At 46.6% G+C, this 21,315-nt stretch overlaps 1 protein-coding gene across 3 annotated transcripts in view; it reads left to right on the forward strand.

Moving 5' to 3' along the window:
- Nucleotides 1-6,157: 6,157 nt before the first annotated feature.
- LOC147112260 (uncharacterized) overlaps nt 6,158-21,315 on the forward strand; it is a 33,600-nt gene continuing 18,442 nt past the window's right edge. Inside the window, exons 1-4 of one of the 3 annotated variants that reach the window (XM_085996368.1) lie at nt 6,158-7,128; nt 7,857-8,267; nt 13,923-14,324; nt 15,054-15,201. In XM_085996368.1, the coding sequence (XP_085852494.1) occupies nt 14,078-14,324; nt 15,054-15,201 (395 nt within the window). In that variant the 5' untranslated portion in view covers nt 6,158-7,128; nt 7,857-8,267; nt 13,923-14,077. Of the gene's footprint in view, nt 7,129-7,160; nt 7,237-7,856; nt 8,268-13,922; nt 14,325-15,053; nt 15,202-21,315 lie in introns of those variants that run through there. The other 2 variants (XM_085996366.1, XM_085996367.1) reach the window with 2 other exon arrangements.

The following is a 21,315-nucleotide window of genomic DNA, read 5'->3' on the forward strand; positions in this document are numbered from 1 at the left end:
TTCTAACTCCTGAACATCATAAGGGAGATGTGATCGGTGATTGGTCACGATGGCTCTATGGTCGCTCTCTGCTTGAGCTAGCTGCTTCTGTTGTCTTTCCAGATTCTCCCATTCGGTGTCATAGACTTTTTTCATTGTTTTCATCTCTTGTACGAGACGGTAACTCAATTGTTCTAATTGCTGTCGTAATTTGAAATAAAGTTGAGTCCGAGCTCGGTGTTCTTCCGTCATGGATATGTCCTTAAACTGAAAAGACTCAGAATTCTCTGTCAAACTATGTTGTCGTTGTTCGGTGGAGATCTGTTCTGAAACTTTGTTCTTCTCTGGAGCATAAGCCTTTCTGCATGCCTTCGTTTTTCCAACCTTAGTCGGCAAGTCCATTTTAGCCTTGTCTTTCACATTTGGGTTGGTCTTATCGTCATCCGATTCAGAATCTGAGCTGATTGTCTGCACCGAGTCCTCACTCGTTATGGCTTTTAGATAGTGCCATTCCATGTCTATTTTCTTGATCCACTCCCGTCCTAGAAGTGGTGGTCCTCCCTCAGGTAGTACGTATAAGTTCATTCTTGGGTGTTCTTTCCCCCTATCTCTCACCTTGACTCTTATCTTTCCCATGGGGTATACTTTATGCCCCGTGTATGTCTGCAATATGAACTTGGTATCTCTTAAGGGTATATGTGAGAATAGCTGGTGGTAATCCCTTCGATTTATGACTGATAGAGCTGATCCAGTGTCCAACTCCATTTTCACTTGGACTCCAGCTATTTTTAGCATGACCCAGATAGCTTGTAGGTCAGCTTCCTTACTCACATTGTGAATTCTCAGACTACCCAGCTCCTGGCCGTTTGGGTCTGAGTCCGAATTCTGTTCATCTGAACTCTTCTCAGCCACCTTGTGTACCTTGTTGTACTTTTCCTGTGATGGCTTCCTTTGGTTGTTGGTCCTTTGGTTGTTGGTCTTCTTCCCTGACCGGCATACCTTAGCTATGTGACCCAGTTTGCCACATTTCCTACATTCCTGGTTCTTAAACCAGCATTGGTTCTGGTCGTGTGTTGTCTTCCCACAACGATAACATTTTGTTGTTGTCGAGGTAATTTGATCCACACTGAGTGCCGCTGTCTTTAGCTGCATTTCCGCAGTTCCCTTCGCTGCGGCTTCGTGCGATGCTGCCATAAGGACAGCCCTGTCAAGTGTAAGGTCGTTCTCTTCGAGTAGTCGCTTTTGCGTTCCTTCCTTTGCCAATCCGCACACGAACTTGTCTCGCAATGCCTCTGTCAGATTCCCTCCAAACTGGCAGTATTTCGCTAGTCTACGCAGTTCGACCAAGTATTCTGCGTTGCTTTCGTCTTTCCGTTGCGTTCTCGCATAGAATTTGAATCGTTCCGCCAACATCAACGGTGTGGGGTTCAAGTGATCCTTCAGAACAGCCACAATATCATCGAAAGTCTGATCCGCCGGTTTAGCTGGTGATAGTAGATGCTTCAAGAGCCCGTATGTCTTCGCGCCCATCGAGTTTAGCAAGGTTATAGCTTTGTCATCTTTTTCTATTTTATTGGCCTCACAATAGATCTCAATGCGTTCCCCATACGTGGCCCAGTCTTCTACCTCGGAATTAAAATCGTTGATGTTACCACGCTTAGGCATCTTCCTCTCTTCCTGATAAACACCACGAATTATTTCTTTAAAAAATTTTTTTTTTCCAAGATGGCGGTTCCCGCGAAAATGGCGGTTTCCCGCACTTATCTTCTCTCCCCGCCCACTTCAATGGCGGTTTCCTGCTTCTGTCTTCTTCCCCGCCTAATGGCGGCTTCCCGCGTTTCTTCCCTGGCGGGAGGGGTACACTTTCCCCACGGGCGACGGCCGCTGGCTTTCAGGTTCACAGCCTGCGCGTCGGCTTCAGTGCTTTCCCTTTTCTCGGCAGGGCAACCGGCGCTGGGTACACCCCGTTGACGGAGAACAGTTTCAGCCGCTGGACTGGCTCTCGCTCAGTCTCCCTTGCTCGGGCTCTGTCTCTCTCCCGCTCGCTCGGCTCTACCGGCGCTGGGTACACCCCGTTGACGGAGAACAGTTTCAGCCGCTGGACTGGCTCTCGCTCAGTCTCCCTTGGTCGGCTCTGCCTCTCCCGCTCGCTCGGCTCCCAATCGCGCCTCCCAGCCCTCTCGCAGTCCGGTGCTTCCCTCCCCGGCTGCGGCTGAGTTTATCTCTTCCCGCGCCTACGTTCCCAGTCGCAGCGCTTCGTGGCTTCGGTCGCTGCCCGGCCTTTTTCACCGGTCGCGGTCTAGCTGTGTCACGACGCCGTTGCGTCCCCCAGCCTGTCTGTACCGCGGCTTCCTTGCTCCACGCTGCCCCAGTCTCAGCGCCTCTGGACCCGACTTCTGTCCGGCTCCTTTCCCCCTCGACCGTGGTCGAGTGCACCGCCCTTATCCTCCGGTTATTCTTTTTACTTTCCCTTACTCACAGTCACCGTGGCCGCCTTGCTTCTCGTGCTGATCGGCTCACTCCTCACCGTGGCAGAAGGGACAGTCAGTGCCTGTTGCTGATGGAAGTCTTTGTCTCTAAATTCTTCCTCCTGTCTAGTTCTGCAGCCTCGAGTTTTCTCCCAGCAGAACGACGAGGGCGGTTGCCTCTTCTCGACGCTCGTTAACTGCTTCGGAAGTATTGTTGCCACAGGGTACGATCGGACTCGTCGCCACTGTAAAGTCTGTGGGTTGTTTAGTTAATTAATACACAGACTACCAAGAGTAACTTAAAACAGGACTTTACTATTCGAAGGTCAGGGCGAATCTGCCCAATAAATCCTGACACAACACTTACATACCGGTGTGGTCACCGTCGGTATTACAGTATACAGAAGCCAACAAAGTAGTGCCACACCTAAAATAGTTCTCTTAAAGGTGAACGGTTACATACAATAGTTCTCTTAAAGGTAGACGGGTACATACACTACAGTTTTGGTCTGATTACAATCCTGAGGGGCCGTGGGTGGGGTGGGATGGGGTGGGGGGGTGGCGGGGGAATCAGCTAATGGCAGTTAGAACCATGAGCAAATGTTTACCAGCTGCAGAAAAGATTCAAACCTCATTATGGGATTTGTATCTTAATCGATATTGACATTGGCCTTCAATATTAACCCCCTTCCCCCTCACAACAGGCGGGAGAGGTTCGTGGGAGGGTTAAAGACTTGAATACGGGGAACGCATTCCCAACACGCCGCACATCCACCTGCCGCCATTTTTATGGCGGTGGATATCGGGACGTCCAAGTGTCCCGCTGCTGCACGGTGGGACACTTAATTAACATATTTAAATTGGGCTCCCACTGTGCAATTGAGAGCTTGATTTAAAATTTGCTGTTGCTTCCCGGGTTTCCCAGGGGTCGGGAAACTCGGCAGTGAAAGGGAGGCGGGAGCTGCCGGCCTCACAAGGCAAGTGCCTTTTTCAGCACTACCTGTGGACCAGAAGGAGCAGGCGTTCCCCCCCCACCAACCCGCGGCCCCTCAAGGAAGCCCTCAGCCTCCCTTTGCTGATTGCGGCCTCTCTCTCCCCCGTCCCAGTCGCCAACCACCCTCCACCCAGCCCTGATTGCCGACATTCCCCCCTCTGAATTGCCGGGGACCGTCCCCAAGGGTCCCGAGCTGTGGCTTCCTGCTGCTAGTGTACCCGCCCGGCCAGGCTGTCAATTTGGCCAGCTTCTGGATGGGAAAGGGAACAAGAAAATGTTAATGAGGTCCTGCCATTAAGTTGGGCTGGATATAGAAAGCACAGAGGAGATCTAAAAAAGGGAATAAGAGGGACAAAGAGAGAGTATGAGAATAGATTAGCGGCTAACATAAAAGGGAACCCAAATGTCTTTTATGAACACATAAATAGTAAAAGGTAGTCAAAGGAAGGGTGGGGCCAATTAGGGACCAAACAGGAGATCTTCTCATGGAGGCAGAGGGCATGGCTGAGGTAGTAAATGAGTGCTTTGCATCTGCCTTCGTTAGAGAAGAGGATGCTGCCACTGTAGCAGTAAAGGAGGAGGCAGTAGCGATATTGGGTAGGATAAAAATAGATAAAGAGGATGTACTTGAAAGTTTGACAGTCCTCAAAGTAGAAAAGTCGCCTGGTCCGGATGGGATGCATCCCAGCTTACTGAGGGAAGTAAGGGTGGAAATTGCGATGGCTCTGGCTGCAATCTCCCAATCCTCCTTGGCTACGGGGGTGGTGCCAGTGGACTGGAGGATTGCAAATGTTACACCCGTTTAAGAAAAAAAGGGTGAGAGGGATAAACCTGACAACTACAGAACAGTTAGCCTAAAGTCGGTGGTGGGGAATCTTTTAGATACAATAATCTAGGACAAAATTAATTGGCATTTGCAAAATACGGGCTAAAGGTCAGCACAGATTTGTTAAAGGCAAATCGTGTTTGACCAACTTGATCAGGTAGTGCGGCTGGTGTTGTGTCTCTGGACTTTCAAAAGGCGCTTGACAAAGTACATTATAGACTCGTTAGCAAAATGAAAGCCCATGGGATTAAAGGGACAAAACTGGCCAAGGGACAGAAAGCAGAGAGTGGTGGTGAACGGTTGTTTTTCAGACTGGAGGAAGGCATACGGTGATGTACCCCAGGGGACTTTTCGATATATATTAATGATGATCCTGGACTTGGGTATACAGGGCATAGTTTCAAAGTTTGCAGATGATCCGAAACTCAGAAATGTAGTAAACAGTGAGGAGGAGAGTAACAGACTTCAGGAGAACACAGACTGGTGAAATGGGCAGACACACGGCAGATGAAATTTAAAACAGGGAAGTGTGAAGTGATACATTTTGGTAGGAAGAATGAGGAGAGGCAATATAAATGAAATGGTACAGTTTTAAAGGGGGTGCAGGAACAGAGAGACCTGGGGGTGTATGTACATAAATCTTTGAAGGTGGCAGAACAAGTTGAGAAGGCTGTTAAAAAAAATATATGGGATCCTTGGCTTTATTAATAGAGGAATAGAGTACAAAAGCAAGGAAGTTATGATGAGCCTTTATAAAACACTGGTTAGGCCTCAGCTGGAGCATTGTGTTTAATTCTGGGCACCGCACTTTGGGAAGGATGTCAAGGCCTTGGAGAGGGTGCAGAAGAGATTTACTAGAATGGTACCAGGGATGAGGGACTTCAGATACGTGGAGAGACTGGAGAAGCTGGGGTTGTTGCCCTTAGAGCAGAGAAGGTTAAGGGGAGATTTGACAGAGGTGTTCAAAATCATGAATGGTTTTGATGGAGTAAATAAGGAGAAACTGTTTCCACTGGCAGAAGGGTCAGTAACCAGAGGATACTAATTGGCAAAAGAGCCAGCGGCGACATGAGAAACCATTTTTTTTAACAGTGAGTTGTTGTGATCTGGAATGTGCTGCCTGAAATGGCGGCGGGAGCAGATTCAATCGTAACATTCAATCGGGAATTGGATAAATACTTGAAGGGAAACATTTACGGGGCTATGGGGAAAAAGCAGGTGATGTAAGAAAACTACTAGGCACTTGGTCTAAGCATTAAACAAAGCTTTAATCAACTGTTTTACAACATGGAGGTCTAGTTCCTGTTAAGAATGTCCTGCGCAAACTGGGCCCGTGCCCGAGTATTTATACTCTCCCTGGACAGCGCCACCCGTAGGCCGCTCAGTATTATTTCATAAGTCTTTCTTTCATGAATGACTGATTCATGTCACCAGGGGAGTGGGATTAATTGGATCGCTCATTCAAAGAGGCCGAATGGACCCCTTCCGTGCTGTATCATTCTATGATTCTATAAATTCGGTAGGACCTCCGCGACCCCAGGCCTTTCCGGGTCCTTTGGCCGTTTTCAGCCTCCTCCGCTTCCTCCCCATCTGCCCTGAAATATCAGGGCCATTATCTTAATTTTAAAGTTAGGTACTTTTTTGTTTTCATGTCCCTGAACTCATTTTAGAGTTGAGAAGAGTCTTGTTGAGTTTTTGGATTTATACTGAGACTAACATGGTGTCTCTGGAGTCCCCATTTTGCTTGACTTTTCCACCAGCTTTTAAAAGTTTAGTGTGGTTCACACCCGGACACTTGGACCTGCTGGACCTATAATCATCTACTCCCCCTGACTTTGGGTGCAGTGGGCGGGAGGGGGGGGAAGGTATATACTTGTGCCTTGACAGTGACCACATTCTAAACCTATTAATATCTGTGTGTAAATCATTCTTCTAACATTGAATAGAGGATGTTTCAAAACCCATCAGTCTTCGTGTTTTTTTTAACCACCCAAGTTGTCGCAAAGTTGCCAGAATTCCAACAACAACAACCGTGTGAACCAAAAGAACAGATATACCATTTCCCCATTTAGAGTGATCCAGGTCAAAAAAAAGAAGCTCTTTGCAACACGGACGAAGACTAACTCAAAGGCAAACCCAAGGACTTTGTTTTATTCTCACTTCAGTAAAAGGCTAGTCAGCGCGCCCGGGATCAGTTTAACCAGAGGATCCAATAACTGTGATGAGAAAAAACCTCTGAATTCATCTGAGATATGGACTTGCGATACATGTTTGATATCAAATAAAGCTCCGGCGGTGAGATGTAGGGGCTGCGAAACACTGAAATATGGAGTCGGACTGCAAAGACAGTGGATCCCAGCAGCTGATGTGAGCATAGGCACAAGCTGTAAAGGGATCCAGCCAAATGGTAAACGTTGTTACCAAGAATTTCTTGTTCCGTAGATACAAATAGCTTCCTCAAGATGGTGGAGTTAATAGGCGTGACCTTCTACTTTAATGTATAAATGATAGCGTCTAAATTGGGCCGTGTCCTGCCCGTTTTTTAGGAGCAATGTGGCTATATAAGACTTGAAAATGGGGTCCAGGATGCGCGGGCACACGTCCGACAGGAAGTGCTCAGGACGCCACCTTGGTAAAGGGGTTTGTGCGCGCGCGCGCCTAACGACCGCCGGACACATGCGGAGCAGCGAAGCGATGACACAGATCAGTGTGCAACGCTGATTTGAAACCACCGCTGCCATTTTCCAACTCCCCACTCCAGCCAACGCCCTGTCTTAACCGCGCACGGCTGAACCCAATGTTAACTGGAAAGAACAACCCCACCACCAGCGCTATTTAAAGGGGTCATGAAGTACTTACAGGTTAGTTGCTGGGTTGTTTCTTCTGGCTGCTAGTGCAATTGTACGTGTTTTTGGAGGTTTCCGATACTTGGCTAAAGTTTGAATAGTCTACAGGGAGTGGTCTGGCTGGTGCTGAAGTACTTTCTTAGTCATATCAAGTATTGTGCTGAAAGAAGTTGCTTACTGATTTGTCTGCTTGGATGAGATAGATATTTACTTGGTGTATCCTCTAAATAAAGTATCAAAGTTACACATTGTTTCATCGGCTAAGAATGTTAGTGGCAAAGTTCATGCACTTCATCCAAAATCAGAATAGTTAATTTTACAGAATTAATTCAGACATCACTTGGAGCCACACAGATGCATCTTTGTCACACTTTGCAACATAATCTTACACAAAGTCTGTGGATCTACATTTTTAATGCACAATTCTGCCATGGCGTAAGGGTGGATCCTCACTGACACAGCATTCAAGTGCTGTTAGAAGTACACTTTGAAAGGTCGAGTGTCTGTTGTAACTTCTATAATGTGCAGTGTTTGACCGAGGAGTGAATGTTGATGGATAATGGAATCCAGCTCTTAAATCAGGACCAATCTCATTGAAAGCCAAACTTTTGTGTAAGGAATTGGAAATCTGAACATAGCTGAATTGCTAAAATAGTGATAGCCTTACATTGGTGGTTTAGAGTGCGGAAATCATGGTCAGATTTCTGAGAAAACCTACTGAATCCGTGACTTCTTATTTACAGAAAAAAGCACCAACATGTGCGGGGTGGATAACGGTGCAGAAGCAATGCCTCAGCTTACCAATGTAGCAGAGATGCCTACGTCCTTGGCGACCTCCTCCGCTTCACACACGACTGATGTAACCTGCTCTGTCCCACAAATGGACTCTTCAGCCGGCACTTCAAGCATTCGTACAGAAGACAGAACGACAATGGAACTTCTTCCAACTGGCACAGAGTGTGCGACCATTCTCTCACCTGCTGAAATAAACTCTACTGTTTACAGGTTGTCATCTGTGTCCACCGGAACTGGGCCTGATGAACAATTGGCTGGTGCTACATCATCTCCTGCAAAGCCAACACAACAGGGTGTCCCCTCAGGAAAGGGGAAGCGAAGGAGAAGTGTCCGAGAGGATAGAGATTCCCTCGTTCCAGGTGTGTGAAATTCTGTTTCATGGCTCAGCTTTATTTCAATTGATAGTGATGATTAATAACTAATTTTCTTAGTTCTTGTAAGAGTTCTCTATTAAATAGCAATTCAGCAGTTCCCCTTACAGGACTTTCGGAAGATGTTTGACAAAGTACCTCATAGAAAGCTGGTTAACAAAATTGAGGCTCATGGAATAGGTGGGTCAGTGGCAGCTTGGATAAGGAATTGGCTTAAGGACAGAAAACAGCGAGTTGTGGTAAATGGCTGTTTTTCAGACTGGAGGATGGTAGACAGTGGTGTTCCCCAAGGGTCAGTGCTGGGGCCACTGCTTTTTTTGATATATATAAATGATCTGGATATTGGAATACAGAGTAGAATTTCTAAATTTGCCGATGACACCAAACTTGGGGGTGTGGCAAACAGTGATGATGATACCAATCGACTGCAACAGAACATAGAAAGGCTAGCAGAATGGGCAGACAAGTGGCAGATGGAATTTAATACAGAGAAGTGTGAGGTGATGCATTTTGGCAGAAGGAACAGGGAGAGGCAATATACACTTAATGGCACAGTTTTAAAGAGTGTGCAGGGACAGAAGGACCTGGGAGTTAATGTGCATAGGTCCCTGAAGGTGGCAGGACATATTGAGAGAGTGGTTAGCAAAGCATATGGCATCTTGGGTTTCATAAATAGAGGTATTGAGTACAAAAGTAGAGAAGTTATGTTGAACCTTTATAAATTGCTTGTTAGGCCACAACGGGAGTATTGTGTCCAGTTCTGGTCACCACACTTTAGGAAGGATGTGAAGGCCCTTGAGAGGGTGCAGAGGAGATTTACCAGAATTGTTCTGGGGATGGGGGATCTTAGCTACAAGGACAGGTTGGAGAAACTGGGTTTGTTTTCATTAGAGCAAAGGAGGTTGAGGGGTGATTTGACAGAGGTGTACAAGATTATGACGGGTTTCGATAGGCTAGACGGGGAGAGGCTGTTCCCACTAGTTGATGTTAGAAAGACTAGGGGACACAGATTTAAGGTTTTGGGCAAGAAATACAGTGGGGACGTGAGGAAAAACTTTTTACGCAGCGAGTGGTGATGACCTGGAACTCGCTGCCAACGGAAGTGGTGGAAGCGGAGACACTCAGGGGGAAAAATTCAGTTGGTTTGCGCCTCCCGTTAGTGCCTTAAGAGGGTGCTAATGGGGCGCAAAGCAACTAGCGCCCGGGCGCGGCGATGTTTGCACCGCTCGAGGAATTAACTAGACATTTTGCGGCGGCACTAAATACTACCGCCACGATCTCCTGCGCCGGCAGATCGTGACGTCAGTCGAGTGCGCAATGCCCTGGTAGCGCCCCGGACCGGATATTGAGTGGCGCCCCCTGCCTTACCACCTGCCGCTAGCAACGACAGGTTGTGGGGAGCGTTTTGCAGTCAGAAAGGGACTGGGGGAGCGCTATTTAAATGCGACCACTTCCTGCCTTTTTTTGTCAGTGACATTTTTGCACCACGCATTCTGAGAGAGAGAGAGAGAGACTTCTGAAAAGATTCAATGCTGTGTGAAGGAATTTTGAGCACTGAGCAGCACTTTGCAGGTTCATTTTGATTTGCCCTTCCTTGTATCGATTTAGAAGAGCCTGTGGGGGCTGCACTCTGAGCTCTTTCCCTGGGTCTCTCCATTGTTCTTTCCAGCAGATTTGATGTACAGGTCTCTCCAGGCCGAGATTCAAGGCTGCAATGAGCAGGGTGTGGATGGAGAGCAAGATTGACCCTCCCCTTTAAGAACTGGCCAGCGCCAGTGTGTCTGTGTTCCATTGCTGACTGACATCACCTGAGCTTCGCCAGCGCTCTGAGGTAGCGCCTCGCTCCTCGGCCTTTGCGCCTTAAGACAGGTGTGAAGCGCCTGATTTAGCGCTCCAATCACCTCCAGGGGTGATAAAAGCCAAGTTTGTAGTCGGAGGCGATAATTAGCGGCAGGCACTAAACTTTGCGCCCAGCCGATAATTGCACCCCAAATGGGGCGATACTGAATTTCTCCCCCATGACTCTATGGGGGAGGAATTGAGTATAGCCCCGTTTGGGGCGCCAGCCTCGCCAGGGTGCTAAAAGTAGCACCCCAGAAGCATTCGTGGCTGCCCGCCAGAAATTGAGTGGCAGCGCCCCAAAGGGAAGCACGGCGCTACTGGAGGTGCCCCGCATCCCTCTTGGGGCGCTGCGACTGAATATCATGGCGCAATGTGCCGCAGCGCCACATGCTGCGGCACGTTGTGCTGCGGTATTGCAGGCCTTCCTCCCCTTCTTAAAGGGCAGTGGCCTTGTGCAGCGCGATCTGGGGCCCAGCTGGGCCCCTGAGGATCACGAGTGGAGGCAAAAGAGCCCAGCACCGAGGAGAAGTGCTGGGCTCTTGGAACGCAGCCAGCACTCTGCGGGGGGGGGGGGTTCAGGAGGCTGGGGATGGGAGCGCAGGCAGGTGCCGGCAGGCGGCCAACAACAAAAATGTCCGCCCCGCACCTCTCCTTTAATTTGCGCCTCCCCGGCCGCATGTAGGCCCCCCTGAACCGGTCGGATATAGCGTCCGGCGGTAAATCAGGGGGCGCTTCCAAATATCGCGGCCGGGGCATCAGGGGGCGCTGCGCACACTGATGACGTCATCGGTAGCAGTGCAGCGCTAACGGTTAGCGCCACCACTAGCGTCCCGCGGAATTTAGCAGGAGGCGTGGACAGTGCTGCGCCCGGGCGCCAGTTGGCTTGCAACCCACTTAGCGCCCTCTTAAGGCGCTAACGGGTGGTGCAGCCAACTGAATTTCTCCCCCTCTTACTATTGTTGGCCTACTGGAGAAAGAGTGAAAGAGGAGGAGCTATGGTAACAGTTTTTGGCTTGTATGTTATAAATGCTGAACAACAGTGCTCTCAACATTTGCTACTATAAACTCCCAATTTTAACACCCCACCCACGCCCCCCACCATACCCAACAACAAAAAACAGGGCATGCGGGAGTTTAAATGGGGGCAGAGTACTTGCCTCCCTGTTTACCCCCGCGTGCCGTCCCCGCCCCTCCCGCCACCAGTTTAACTCCTGAGTTCGGGAGACGCTGGGGGCGCTCACGACTGGCAGGCAAGGGCCTCATAAAAATGCAACGGTTGGGGTCCTATGATGCAAATTGGACACTGACAGGATTTTAACTCACAGTAACATGTGTCTCAACTATTACCAAAGCCTCCAAATAAACCTGGCAGCAAAGAGGGTTTGGGGTGAGAAGAGGCCCAGGAAGTAAGTTTCCTTTTGTTATATTCGGTTGTGGTTTCCTTGTGGAGCAGGAGTGCTCGTCCGTCTACAGACTCCCTCACCGTGCTGATACATCACCTCCCCAGTGGTTCTAGGGGGTTTGTGACACTCATCTTGCAACATATTAATCCTAGCTCCACAGGGAAACCTTGGGGCCTTCCCTGCCCTGGGCTTACCCCCATTCACTGTCCTCCCGAGTCAATAAACCCCTGCTGGTCCTCACTGCCTGGTCTCACAACTGAACAATAGTCAATTGAGTGAGGTGTTGGAGGGCATTCGTGGAACTATAACGTAATGAGGAGTCAGTGCTGTCAGGAGAGGAGGAGAGATGAAAATTGGCAGAAATAAGAATGGAAATGTAAATGAAAGTTTCTTACATGCGGCACATCAAACAACAACAGATTGGAAATGTGTACATCTTGCAGGTTAAAAAAACAGGTAGTTTCATCTTTAGAGCACCGAAAACACATGTCAAGAATTTCCATCCATTAATTTAAGTGTTGAAGACTTTGCTGCTCTTTCTGAGGTGAAATCTGTTGTGTATCTAACTTGGTGGTGGCTCAGCAGATCAAAAAAGGAATGGGTATCCTTTAAAACAAGGATGAAATATAAAGGAAATAGCCATATTCCAAGAGATACACCATCCTATGAACAGAATTCTGACTTTATTAAAACATGAAAACTGGGTTTAAAAGTCTGGAAAGCCTCGACGACACAGGCTGCAAATAGAACACAGGCTTTTGAGATAAGATGAACTGTTAACACAAAAGTTGTAAACACCACACAAGCTTTTGAAATAGGAATTGATTGTTAATACTGAGACAATGGCCCTATTGAAACAGCAGACTGGAGGTTCCTCTATGTCTGAACATTGGAACCAACACAATAGCAATGCCCAAGTAAAGTGTTAAAAGCTAACACTTTGAACAGGAACACAGAATATTAAAAAACCATGTGCCTTTGTAAAAGTAACTTAAAATGAAACAGGAAACATGATTATATATGCAACCAATTGAAGTAGCTAAGAAATGCATGGAACACCCTGGTTGAAGTGGTTTTGATTTACATATTGTAAAAGATACCAACAGAACACTTTGAAAATATGACTTCAAAAGATGACACCAAGCAATCACATTATGTTTGTATTGAAAATGGAATAGTTAGGAGACACAACATCTGATTATAACCAGTTAAGCCAATATTAAGAGTTGAATTAAAATACTTCGTAAGAATGACATCAAAGAGATAAATCTGTAATAGCCATTTTATGATAAGTTTTTGAAACACCTATACAACAGACAGAAGTCTGCAAGCTAACAGTTAAATTGACAGTAAGGATAGAAAATAATTCAACAGAAGATGACTAGAGATAATTAGCTTACATCAGCAGAAAACTTCAAAGGATAAAGCACTAAAAAAAGGTATAAAAATAGAGCTTTTCAGATGGAAAGTCAGAAGTCGCTGGAAAGGGCAAGCAATTCTCAACTTCAGAGGCACGCTGTGTAAGGTTTTAATTCTTTGAGTCTCGGGGATCAAAAAGGTACTTTTATTTGATTTTGGTGGTTATTCTGGATTAAGAATAAGAAATATAAAAATGTACGAAGTTAAGATTTGAGAATAAGGATCTCTGAGAATAAGAAATGTAAGCTATTTGTATTTTGAACTGTTAAAGTTGCGATTGACTCAACAGCTGTTAATTGTATGTCGGCTCTTAAATAAATCTGTATATTTTTAGAATTGTCTCAAGTAGTATTTCTGTATCAAACTCACAAACTCAATTTCTGTACACTCTTTTGTAAGGAGTTGCAGAATTCTGGGGGTGTTTTCCGGACCCTCATAATATCCGGAAGGTTACAGTCCAGTTAAACTTATTAAAAGTGCTTCCTGGAGGACGGTAACATCTTTACGTCGTTCCTTTCCTTTAGGGAGAGATAGTGTGAACCTTTAGACCCAATTAAGCGTCTTATAGAATTCCGCTATCTATAACTTTAGTTGAAGGTGAACGTCTGGGGAATACGTCTGATCTGGGGTAGCCCGAAAAGGGCTAGGACTAGTAATTATCCCTTCAGTAACTCTTGTGGCACAAATGAGAATCAAATCAAAATCTCAGTTTGATACAAACTATAATTGTTGCATGCAACCTGCAAAAGGAGAAAATAAGTAGTGTATGATGTCACTCGTCAGATGGGAACTGAGGTTACCTTTGAAGCGGATCATTCAATTAGAACCTAAATTCGTAACTTCACCTTCTCCTATTTTGTAACTCTTGTCAAACCATGCAAAGCTGTTATGTAACCTCAGCTCTGATAATAATTATTTTCTGACCATGAGTAATTTAGAAGTTTATTGAAATAATAAGAATTTCCCCATCTCTGTGCAGGTGAACCTGCAGCAAATTAACCCTGCAGAATCCAAGATTCATCGGCCTCAATATCTTTCCCGTATGTTTTTGGCCCGCCTCCTGTCTACACGACAAGCAGCACTGCAGTACCTGTACTATTTACGTTTAATGTCCCTGCACCAACCAGGTCAGGCATGGCCACAGCAGCAGTCTCCAGAGCACCATTTCAGATGCCGCCTTTTCTCCTTGGGCGCTCTACCGAAACAAGCAACAGCAACATTCGTTCTGGAATGTTTGGATCCTCTGCCAGCTTCCCTTCTGCCTTTGGACAGGGAAGCTCAGCTTTGACTAATCCCCCATTTAACACTGGAGTGGCTAACACTGGCATCACTGGGAATCCTTCATCATTGCCACTTACTGGCATGAACTGTGCTGTTAAAAGTTTGATAATTTTCTGGCAAGTAGCTTTTCTTAAAGCCTTTGGAGTTGAATTTCTGTGGGGATTCTTCCAATTCACTGTCTTAACTTTGGTGTGAGGTCAGAAAAATCTCAGGCACACTTAAAAGAATAGCCAAGGTCAGAGGCTTAAATTTAATGAAATTTAACACAGTTCACCACAGAAGGATTATGCATGGTTACCACCACCTAACACAGATGATCTGGTCATTATCACATTGCTGTTTGTGGGACCTTGCTGTGCACAAATTAGCTGCCGCGCTTCCTACACTACAATAGTGCCTAGACTTTAAAAGTAGTTCATTGGCTGTAAAGCGCTTTGGGAAGTCCTTTTCTTATTCATTCATGGGATGTGGGCATCGCTGGCAAGGCTGGCATTTATTGCCCATCCCTAATTGCCCCTTGAGAAGGTGGTGGTGAGTTGCCTTCTTGAACCACTGCAGTCCGTGTGGTGAAGGTACTGCCACAGTGCTAAGGTCATGAAAGGCGCTGTATAAATGCAAGTCCTTTCGTTCATTATGATATCATCATTAACAATAGACACGTAACTTTTCTGTTTATTAAATGCTCAAATATGTCATCTAATCAGTTTAAAATATTGAAAAATGTTTGAATTATGTGTTGAAAATGAATTTGATTATCAAATAGCCTAATAGGAGTGTTTTGCATAATGGCATTTTCTGGAATAAACATTTGTTCTTAATCTCATTGCAGGGCCTGGTTTTCCATTTTCTGGTAATTTGGTTCCAAATTTTAATTTTGGTTGTTCAGCCAATAACACCGTCTTTCGATTTGGAGCGAATAACAACAATCAGTTAGTTTCCCATGGACCGTTCAATATCCCACCTGCCGTCACCACTGGGTAAGTTCAGTCAGTTAACGCTTTACTTTGCTGTTTGTCCCATTCTCAACACTACAGAAACACATCTCTGCTTCATTAACGTTTAGGAAGAGTTTTGTCCAGTCACATGACAAATGTTCAATTGCCCAGTTGACATTGGACACAAAGGTCTCCAAATATGGTAAAAATTTATGTAGTTATTAATGTTCTACTAATGGGTGTCACTAAAGAATCATTGAATCATAGAATAGTGCAGCACAGAGGGAGGACATTCGGCCCATCAAGTCTGTGCCGGCTCTTTCGAAGAGCAATCCAGTCAGTCCCACTCCCAGCTCTTTCCCCATATCCCAGCAATATTTTCTCCTTCAAGTATTTATCTAATTCCCTTTTGAAGGCTACTATTGAATCTGTATCCACCGCCCTATCAGGCAGTGCATTCCAAATCCTAACCACTCGTTGCATTAAAAAGTTTTTCCTCCCCGTCAACCCCGGTTCTTTTGCCAATTACCTTAAATCCGTGCCCTCTGGTTATCGACCCTTCAGCCAGTGGAAACAGTTCCTCTTTGCTTACACTGTCTAAATCATTCATGATTTTAAACACCTCTATCAAATCTCCTTCTCTGCCCCAGGGAGGGCAACCCCAGAACTTCTCCAGTCTATCCACGTAACGATAATCCCTCATCCCTGGAACCATTCTAGTACATCTCTTCTGTACCCTCTCCAAAGCCTTCATGTCCTTCCTAAATTGTGCTGCCCAGAATGGGACCCAATACTCCAGCTGAGGTCGAACGAGTGTGTTATATTGGTTTAGCATAACCTCCTGGCTTTTGTATTCTGCCTCTATTGATAAAGCCCAGGATCCCGTATGCTTTATTAACTGCTTTGTTAACCTGTCCTGCCACCGTCAGAGATTTGTGCACAAACACCCACTTGCACCCCCTTTAAAATTGTACCATTTAGCTTGTTTTGCTATGTTAAAGGCACTATATAAATGCAACTTGTTGTTATTGTTGTTGTATTGTCTCTCCTCATTCTTCCTAATGTATTACCTCACACTTTTCTGTGTTGAATTTCATCTGCCACGTGTCCGCCTATCCACCAGCCTGTCTATGTCCTCTTGAACTCTATTACTATCTTCCTCACTGTTTACTGCACTTCCAAGTTTCGTGTCATCTGCACATTTCAAAATTGTGCCCTGTACCCCCAAGTCCAAGTCATTAATGTATACCAAAAACAGCAGTGGTCCCAGTATTAAGCTTTGGGGATCTCCACTGTATACCTGCCTCCAGTCCGAAAAACAGCCATTCACCACAAATCTCTGTTTTCTATCTCTTAGCCAATGTTGTATCCATGCTGCTACTGCTCCTTTTATCCCATGGGCTTCAATTTTGCTAACAAGCCTATTATGTGATACTTGATCAAATGCCTTTTGAAAGTCCATATACACAACATCAACTGCATTTACCCTCTCTGTTACCTCATCAAAAAACTCAATCAAGTTAGTCCAATATGATTTGCCCTTATCAAATCTGTGCTTGCTCTCTTTTATTAGCCCATGCTTGTCCAGTGTCTGTTCATTTTCTCCTGGATTATTGTTTCTAAAAGCTTCCCCATCACCGACATTAAACTGCCTGGCCTGTAATTACCAGGTTTATCCTTCTCAGTGTCAGCTGTGTCTGCTGTGGCTCAGTGGGTAGCACACTCTCGCCTCTGAGTCAGAAGGTTGTGGGTTCACAGTCCCCACTCCATGGAACTTGAGCACATAAAGCTAGGCTGACGCTCCCGGTGCAGTGCTGAGGGAGTACTGCACTGTCGGAGGTGCCGTCTTTCGGATGAGACGTTAAACCGAGGCCCCGTCTGCTCTCTCAGGTGGATGTAAAAGATCCCATGGCGATTATTTTGAAGAAGAGCAGGGGGGTTCACCCGGTGTCCTGGGGCCAATATTTATCCCTCAACCAACATAACAAAAAAAAACAGATTATCTGGTCATTATCACATTGCTGTTTGTGGGAGCTTGTTGTGCGCAAATTGGCTGCCGCGTTTCCCACATCACAACAGTGACTACACGCCAAAAAGTACTTCATTGGCTGTAAAGCGCTTTCAGACGTCCGGTGGTTGTGAAAGGCGCTATATAAATGCAAGTCTTTCTTTCTCCCCTTTTTTCAACGAGGGTGTAACATTTACAATCCTCCAGTCCTCTGTCATCACTCCTGCATCCAAGGGGGATTGGAAGATTGTGGCCAGCACCTCCTCAATTTCTACCATTACTTCCCTCAGCAATCTAGGATTCGGACCGGGTGACTCATCCACTTTAATTACTGCCAGCCTTTCTACTACATCCTCTTTATCGATTTTTATCTCATCCAGTATCTAGACAACCTCCTCGTTTACTGTAGATTTGGCAAAGTCCTCTTCCTTGGTAAACACCAATACAAAGTACTCATTTAGTATCTCAGCCATGCCTTCTGCCTCCACTAATAGATCTCCATTTTGGTCCCTAATTGGCTCCACTGCTCCTCTGACGACCCTTTTACTGTTAATATGCCTACAGAAGACCTTTGGATTCCTCTTTATGTTAGCCGCCAATCTATATCGTACTGTCTCTTTGCCCCTCTTATTTCCTTTTTCACTTCTCCTATGTACTTTTTAGATTCTGCCTGATTCTCCTTTGTGTTATCAAGCTGACATCTGTCATATGCCCCCTTTTTCTGCTTCATCCTACTTTCTAACTCCTTCGTTATCCAGGGAGGTCTGTCTTTGGTTTCCCTCCCTTTCCCCCTTTTGGGAATGTAACTAGACTGTACTAGAAGTAAAGGGAATTAAGGGTTACGGGGAGCGGGCAGGAATTTGGACATGAGTCTAGGTTCGGATCGGTCATGGCCCTGTGGGTAGCGGAGCGGGCCCAGGGGCCGTGTAGCCCGATCCTGCTCCTATTTCGTGTGTCTAATTCTGTTAGATTCAGGAGATGGTTCTGTGATAGTGGATTGGCGGTTAGGATCAGATCAGCCATGATCTTATTGAATGGCGGAGCAGGCTCGAGGGGCCGATTGGCCTACTCCTGCTCCTATTTCTTATGTTCTTATAACAGAAATAGACAGTTTCCTTATGAACCATCTCCTCTTTAAAGGCCGCCCATTGCTCCATTATATTTCTGCCTGCCACTCTTTGACTCCAATTTACCTCGGCCAGATCCCTCCTCAATTTGCTGAAATTAGCCCTCCTCCAGTTAAGATTTATTCTAGATTACACCTTGTTCTTCTCCATAACTAACCTAAACCTTATGATACTATGATCACTATTCCCGAGATGCTCCCCCCACTGTGACATTCTCCACTTGACTCACTTCATTCCCCAGGACTAAATCCAGCAATGCCTCCTTCCTCGTTGGGCAGGAAACATACTGATCAAGAAAATTCTCCTGAACACACTTCAGAAATTCTTCCCCTTCTCTGCCCTTAACACAATCACTACCCCATTCAATATCGGGGTAGTTAAAGTCTCCCATTATCACTACTCTATAGTTGATGCAGCTCTCGGTAACTTCCCTGCAAATCTGCTCCTCTATTTCCTTCCCACTATTTGGTCAGAGTGATTATTTGTAAGAACAAATTAGAGTCATTCTGCGCTTGCGCACTGTATGGGGGCGGAGCCTAATCACCGCCCCACCCCCACCGGAGCCGTGCATGCGCACCCAACGTTACGGCTGCGCATGTGCACCGGAGGTTCCAATCCCGCATGTGCCTAGTCGCAGGGCTGTGGCCTGTGGCCTGTGGCCTCAGCTACGTTTCCTCCCTGTGGAGAAAGACAGGGGATTGGAGGGGGTGGGGGGCAGAGGACAGGGTATAGGAGTGGGGGAGAGGACTAGAATCAGAAGGGGGGCAGAGGACAGGGTATCGGAGTGGGGGAGAGGAGAGCAGCTCGGAGTGAGAGGAGGGGGAGAAGGTCAGGAGCTCGAGAGGAGAGAAGGTCAGGAGCTCATGGGGCCGGGGGAGAAAGACCACGGAGAGAACAGTGGGGATGGGGGAACAACGGTGATCCAGGTCTAAAGTGGGGGGGGGAATGAGACCAAGAACGTGATCCAGATGGGAAGACCAATCACGTCCTCCCCCACTTTAGAGGTGGATCACGTTCTTCCAACCCCACCCCCACCCCTTTTACACTGCACCACCTTCTTCCTCTCAAATCAAATCAAATCAAATCAACTTTTATTGTCATTGTTAGTGCACAAGTGCAGTACAACGAAATGTAGGCTTGCGGCTCCCGAGTGTACAATTTGGATTAGGACACTTAAACATTTCAACATACATTTGTAAATATATATTAGCATAAATACGACCATAATAAAGTGCATCGGCAGATGTGCAGGCTTTAGTGTTTATTTGTGGAGTTCAGTAGGATGACAGCCCTGGGAAAGAAGCTGTTCCTAAATCTGGTCGTACGGGTGCGAATGCATCTGTAGCGTCTTCCAGATGGTAGGAGGGCGAACAGACTGTGGCTGGGGTGGGTAGGGTCTTTGATGATGGACCGTGCCCTCCGTAGGCAGCGTTTCTGATATATATGTTCTATGGTCGGTAGCCGGGTGCCGGTAATGCATTGGGCAGTTTTGACTACCCGCTGCAGGGCTTTCCGGTCATGGGAGCTACAGCTGCCGTACCATACCGTGATACAGTTTGTCAGGATGCTCTCTATAGTGCAGCGGTAGAAGTTAGAGGGGAGCGGGGGTGACAGATTACATCCCTTCAGCCTCCTCAAGAAATATAGGCGCTGCTGGGCCTTCTTCACCAGAGAGGAGGTGTTGAGGGACCAGGAGAGGTCTTCCGTGATGTGGGTCCGAGGAACGTAAAGCTGGCCACCCTTTCCACCTCCGCCCCATTGATGTGGATGGGGGTGTGACTTCCGCCTTTGGACTTCCTGAAGTCCACGATTATTTCCTTTGTTTTCTTGGTGTTAAGGGCCAGGTTGTTGTCGGCGCACCACTTCACGAGATGCTGGACCTCCTCCCTGTTGTCAGGGTTGGGGAGCCACGGGGCCGTATAAATACGAGGCCGTGCTCTCCGGGCAAGGTAGGATCTGGACCCAAGTGCAGAAACCAGACAAGAGACACATATACAGTACTTTGTTTGAACTTTACTAGATTCACACATAACCAGATTAACACAAGGGACACAGCAATATACATAAGAACTAGAGACAAGAGAACTAGAGACAGGAACATAAGAACTAGAGACAAGTTACAAGACAGCTAGTCAAGATAGGAACTCAGGACAGCTTCCATGAGGAAGCCCACTTGTCTATACTGAGCTTGCGACAAGCTACCACAAGGGGCAACCGGCTTGCCGAGGCTAAACTCCAGACAAGCTACCCCAGGGGTAATCGGCTTATCAATGCAAAGCTCAAGACAAGATCCCAACGGCTCCCACATAGCAACACGCTAGTCCAAACAGCACCTTACCAAGACAAGCAACTTAACAGAACAACCGACTTAAATACATCTTAAATCCAGAGACAAAAACACAGACTTAGATACATAGCTCAAGAGAACTAGAACACAAACTTAGGTACATAGCTCGAGAGAACTAGAACACAGACTTAGGTACATAGCTCGAGAGAACTAGAACACAGACTTAGATACATAGCTCAAGAGAACTATGGCAGCCAGCTTGTGAAGGCAAGCTGCCATAGAGGAAAGGCTAGTCACACAGAGCACCTAGTCAAGACAAAGAACATTGTCAAGACTAACTCCCTGGTTCACCCTAGTGAGGACTGAAAAAAGAGTGAAACAACAACAAAACTTATATACCAAGACACCAGGTGAAACCCATGAACAGCTAACAGGCCGTTAAGACTTAACACAGAAAGCAAGGAGCAATTAACAAAGAAAACGAGAAACATTAACAAAGGAACCAACAAGTGACGGTGCCATCTAGAGGTGACAAGAAGGAACTGACTGGCACCCTCACACTCATTCTGGACTTTGCTGTCTGTGGAGCAGGTTGTGCTGCAGCAGCTGCTGTGTGGAAAGTGGTGGTCGCCTTGACCTGGGAGTGGAGGGGAAGGAGAGACCCCAGGCCACCACCACCATCAACCATCATCTACTAACTTCATCTACCGAGGTGCCTGGAGGGAGAGGAGGAG

This window comes from Somniosus microcephalus, chromosome 9 (assembly GCF_052327205.1).
Source record: "Somniosus microcephalus isolate GS21.2 chromosome 9, FLI_Smic_1.0, whole genome shotgun sequence".
In the NCBI taxonomy this organism is placed as follows: domain Eukaryota; kingdom Metazoa; phylum Chordata; class Chondrichthyes; order Squaliformes; family Somniosidae; genus Somniosus; species Somniosus microcephalus.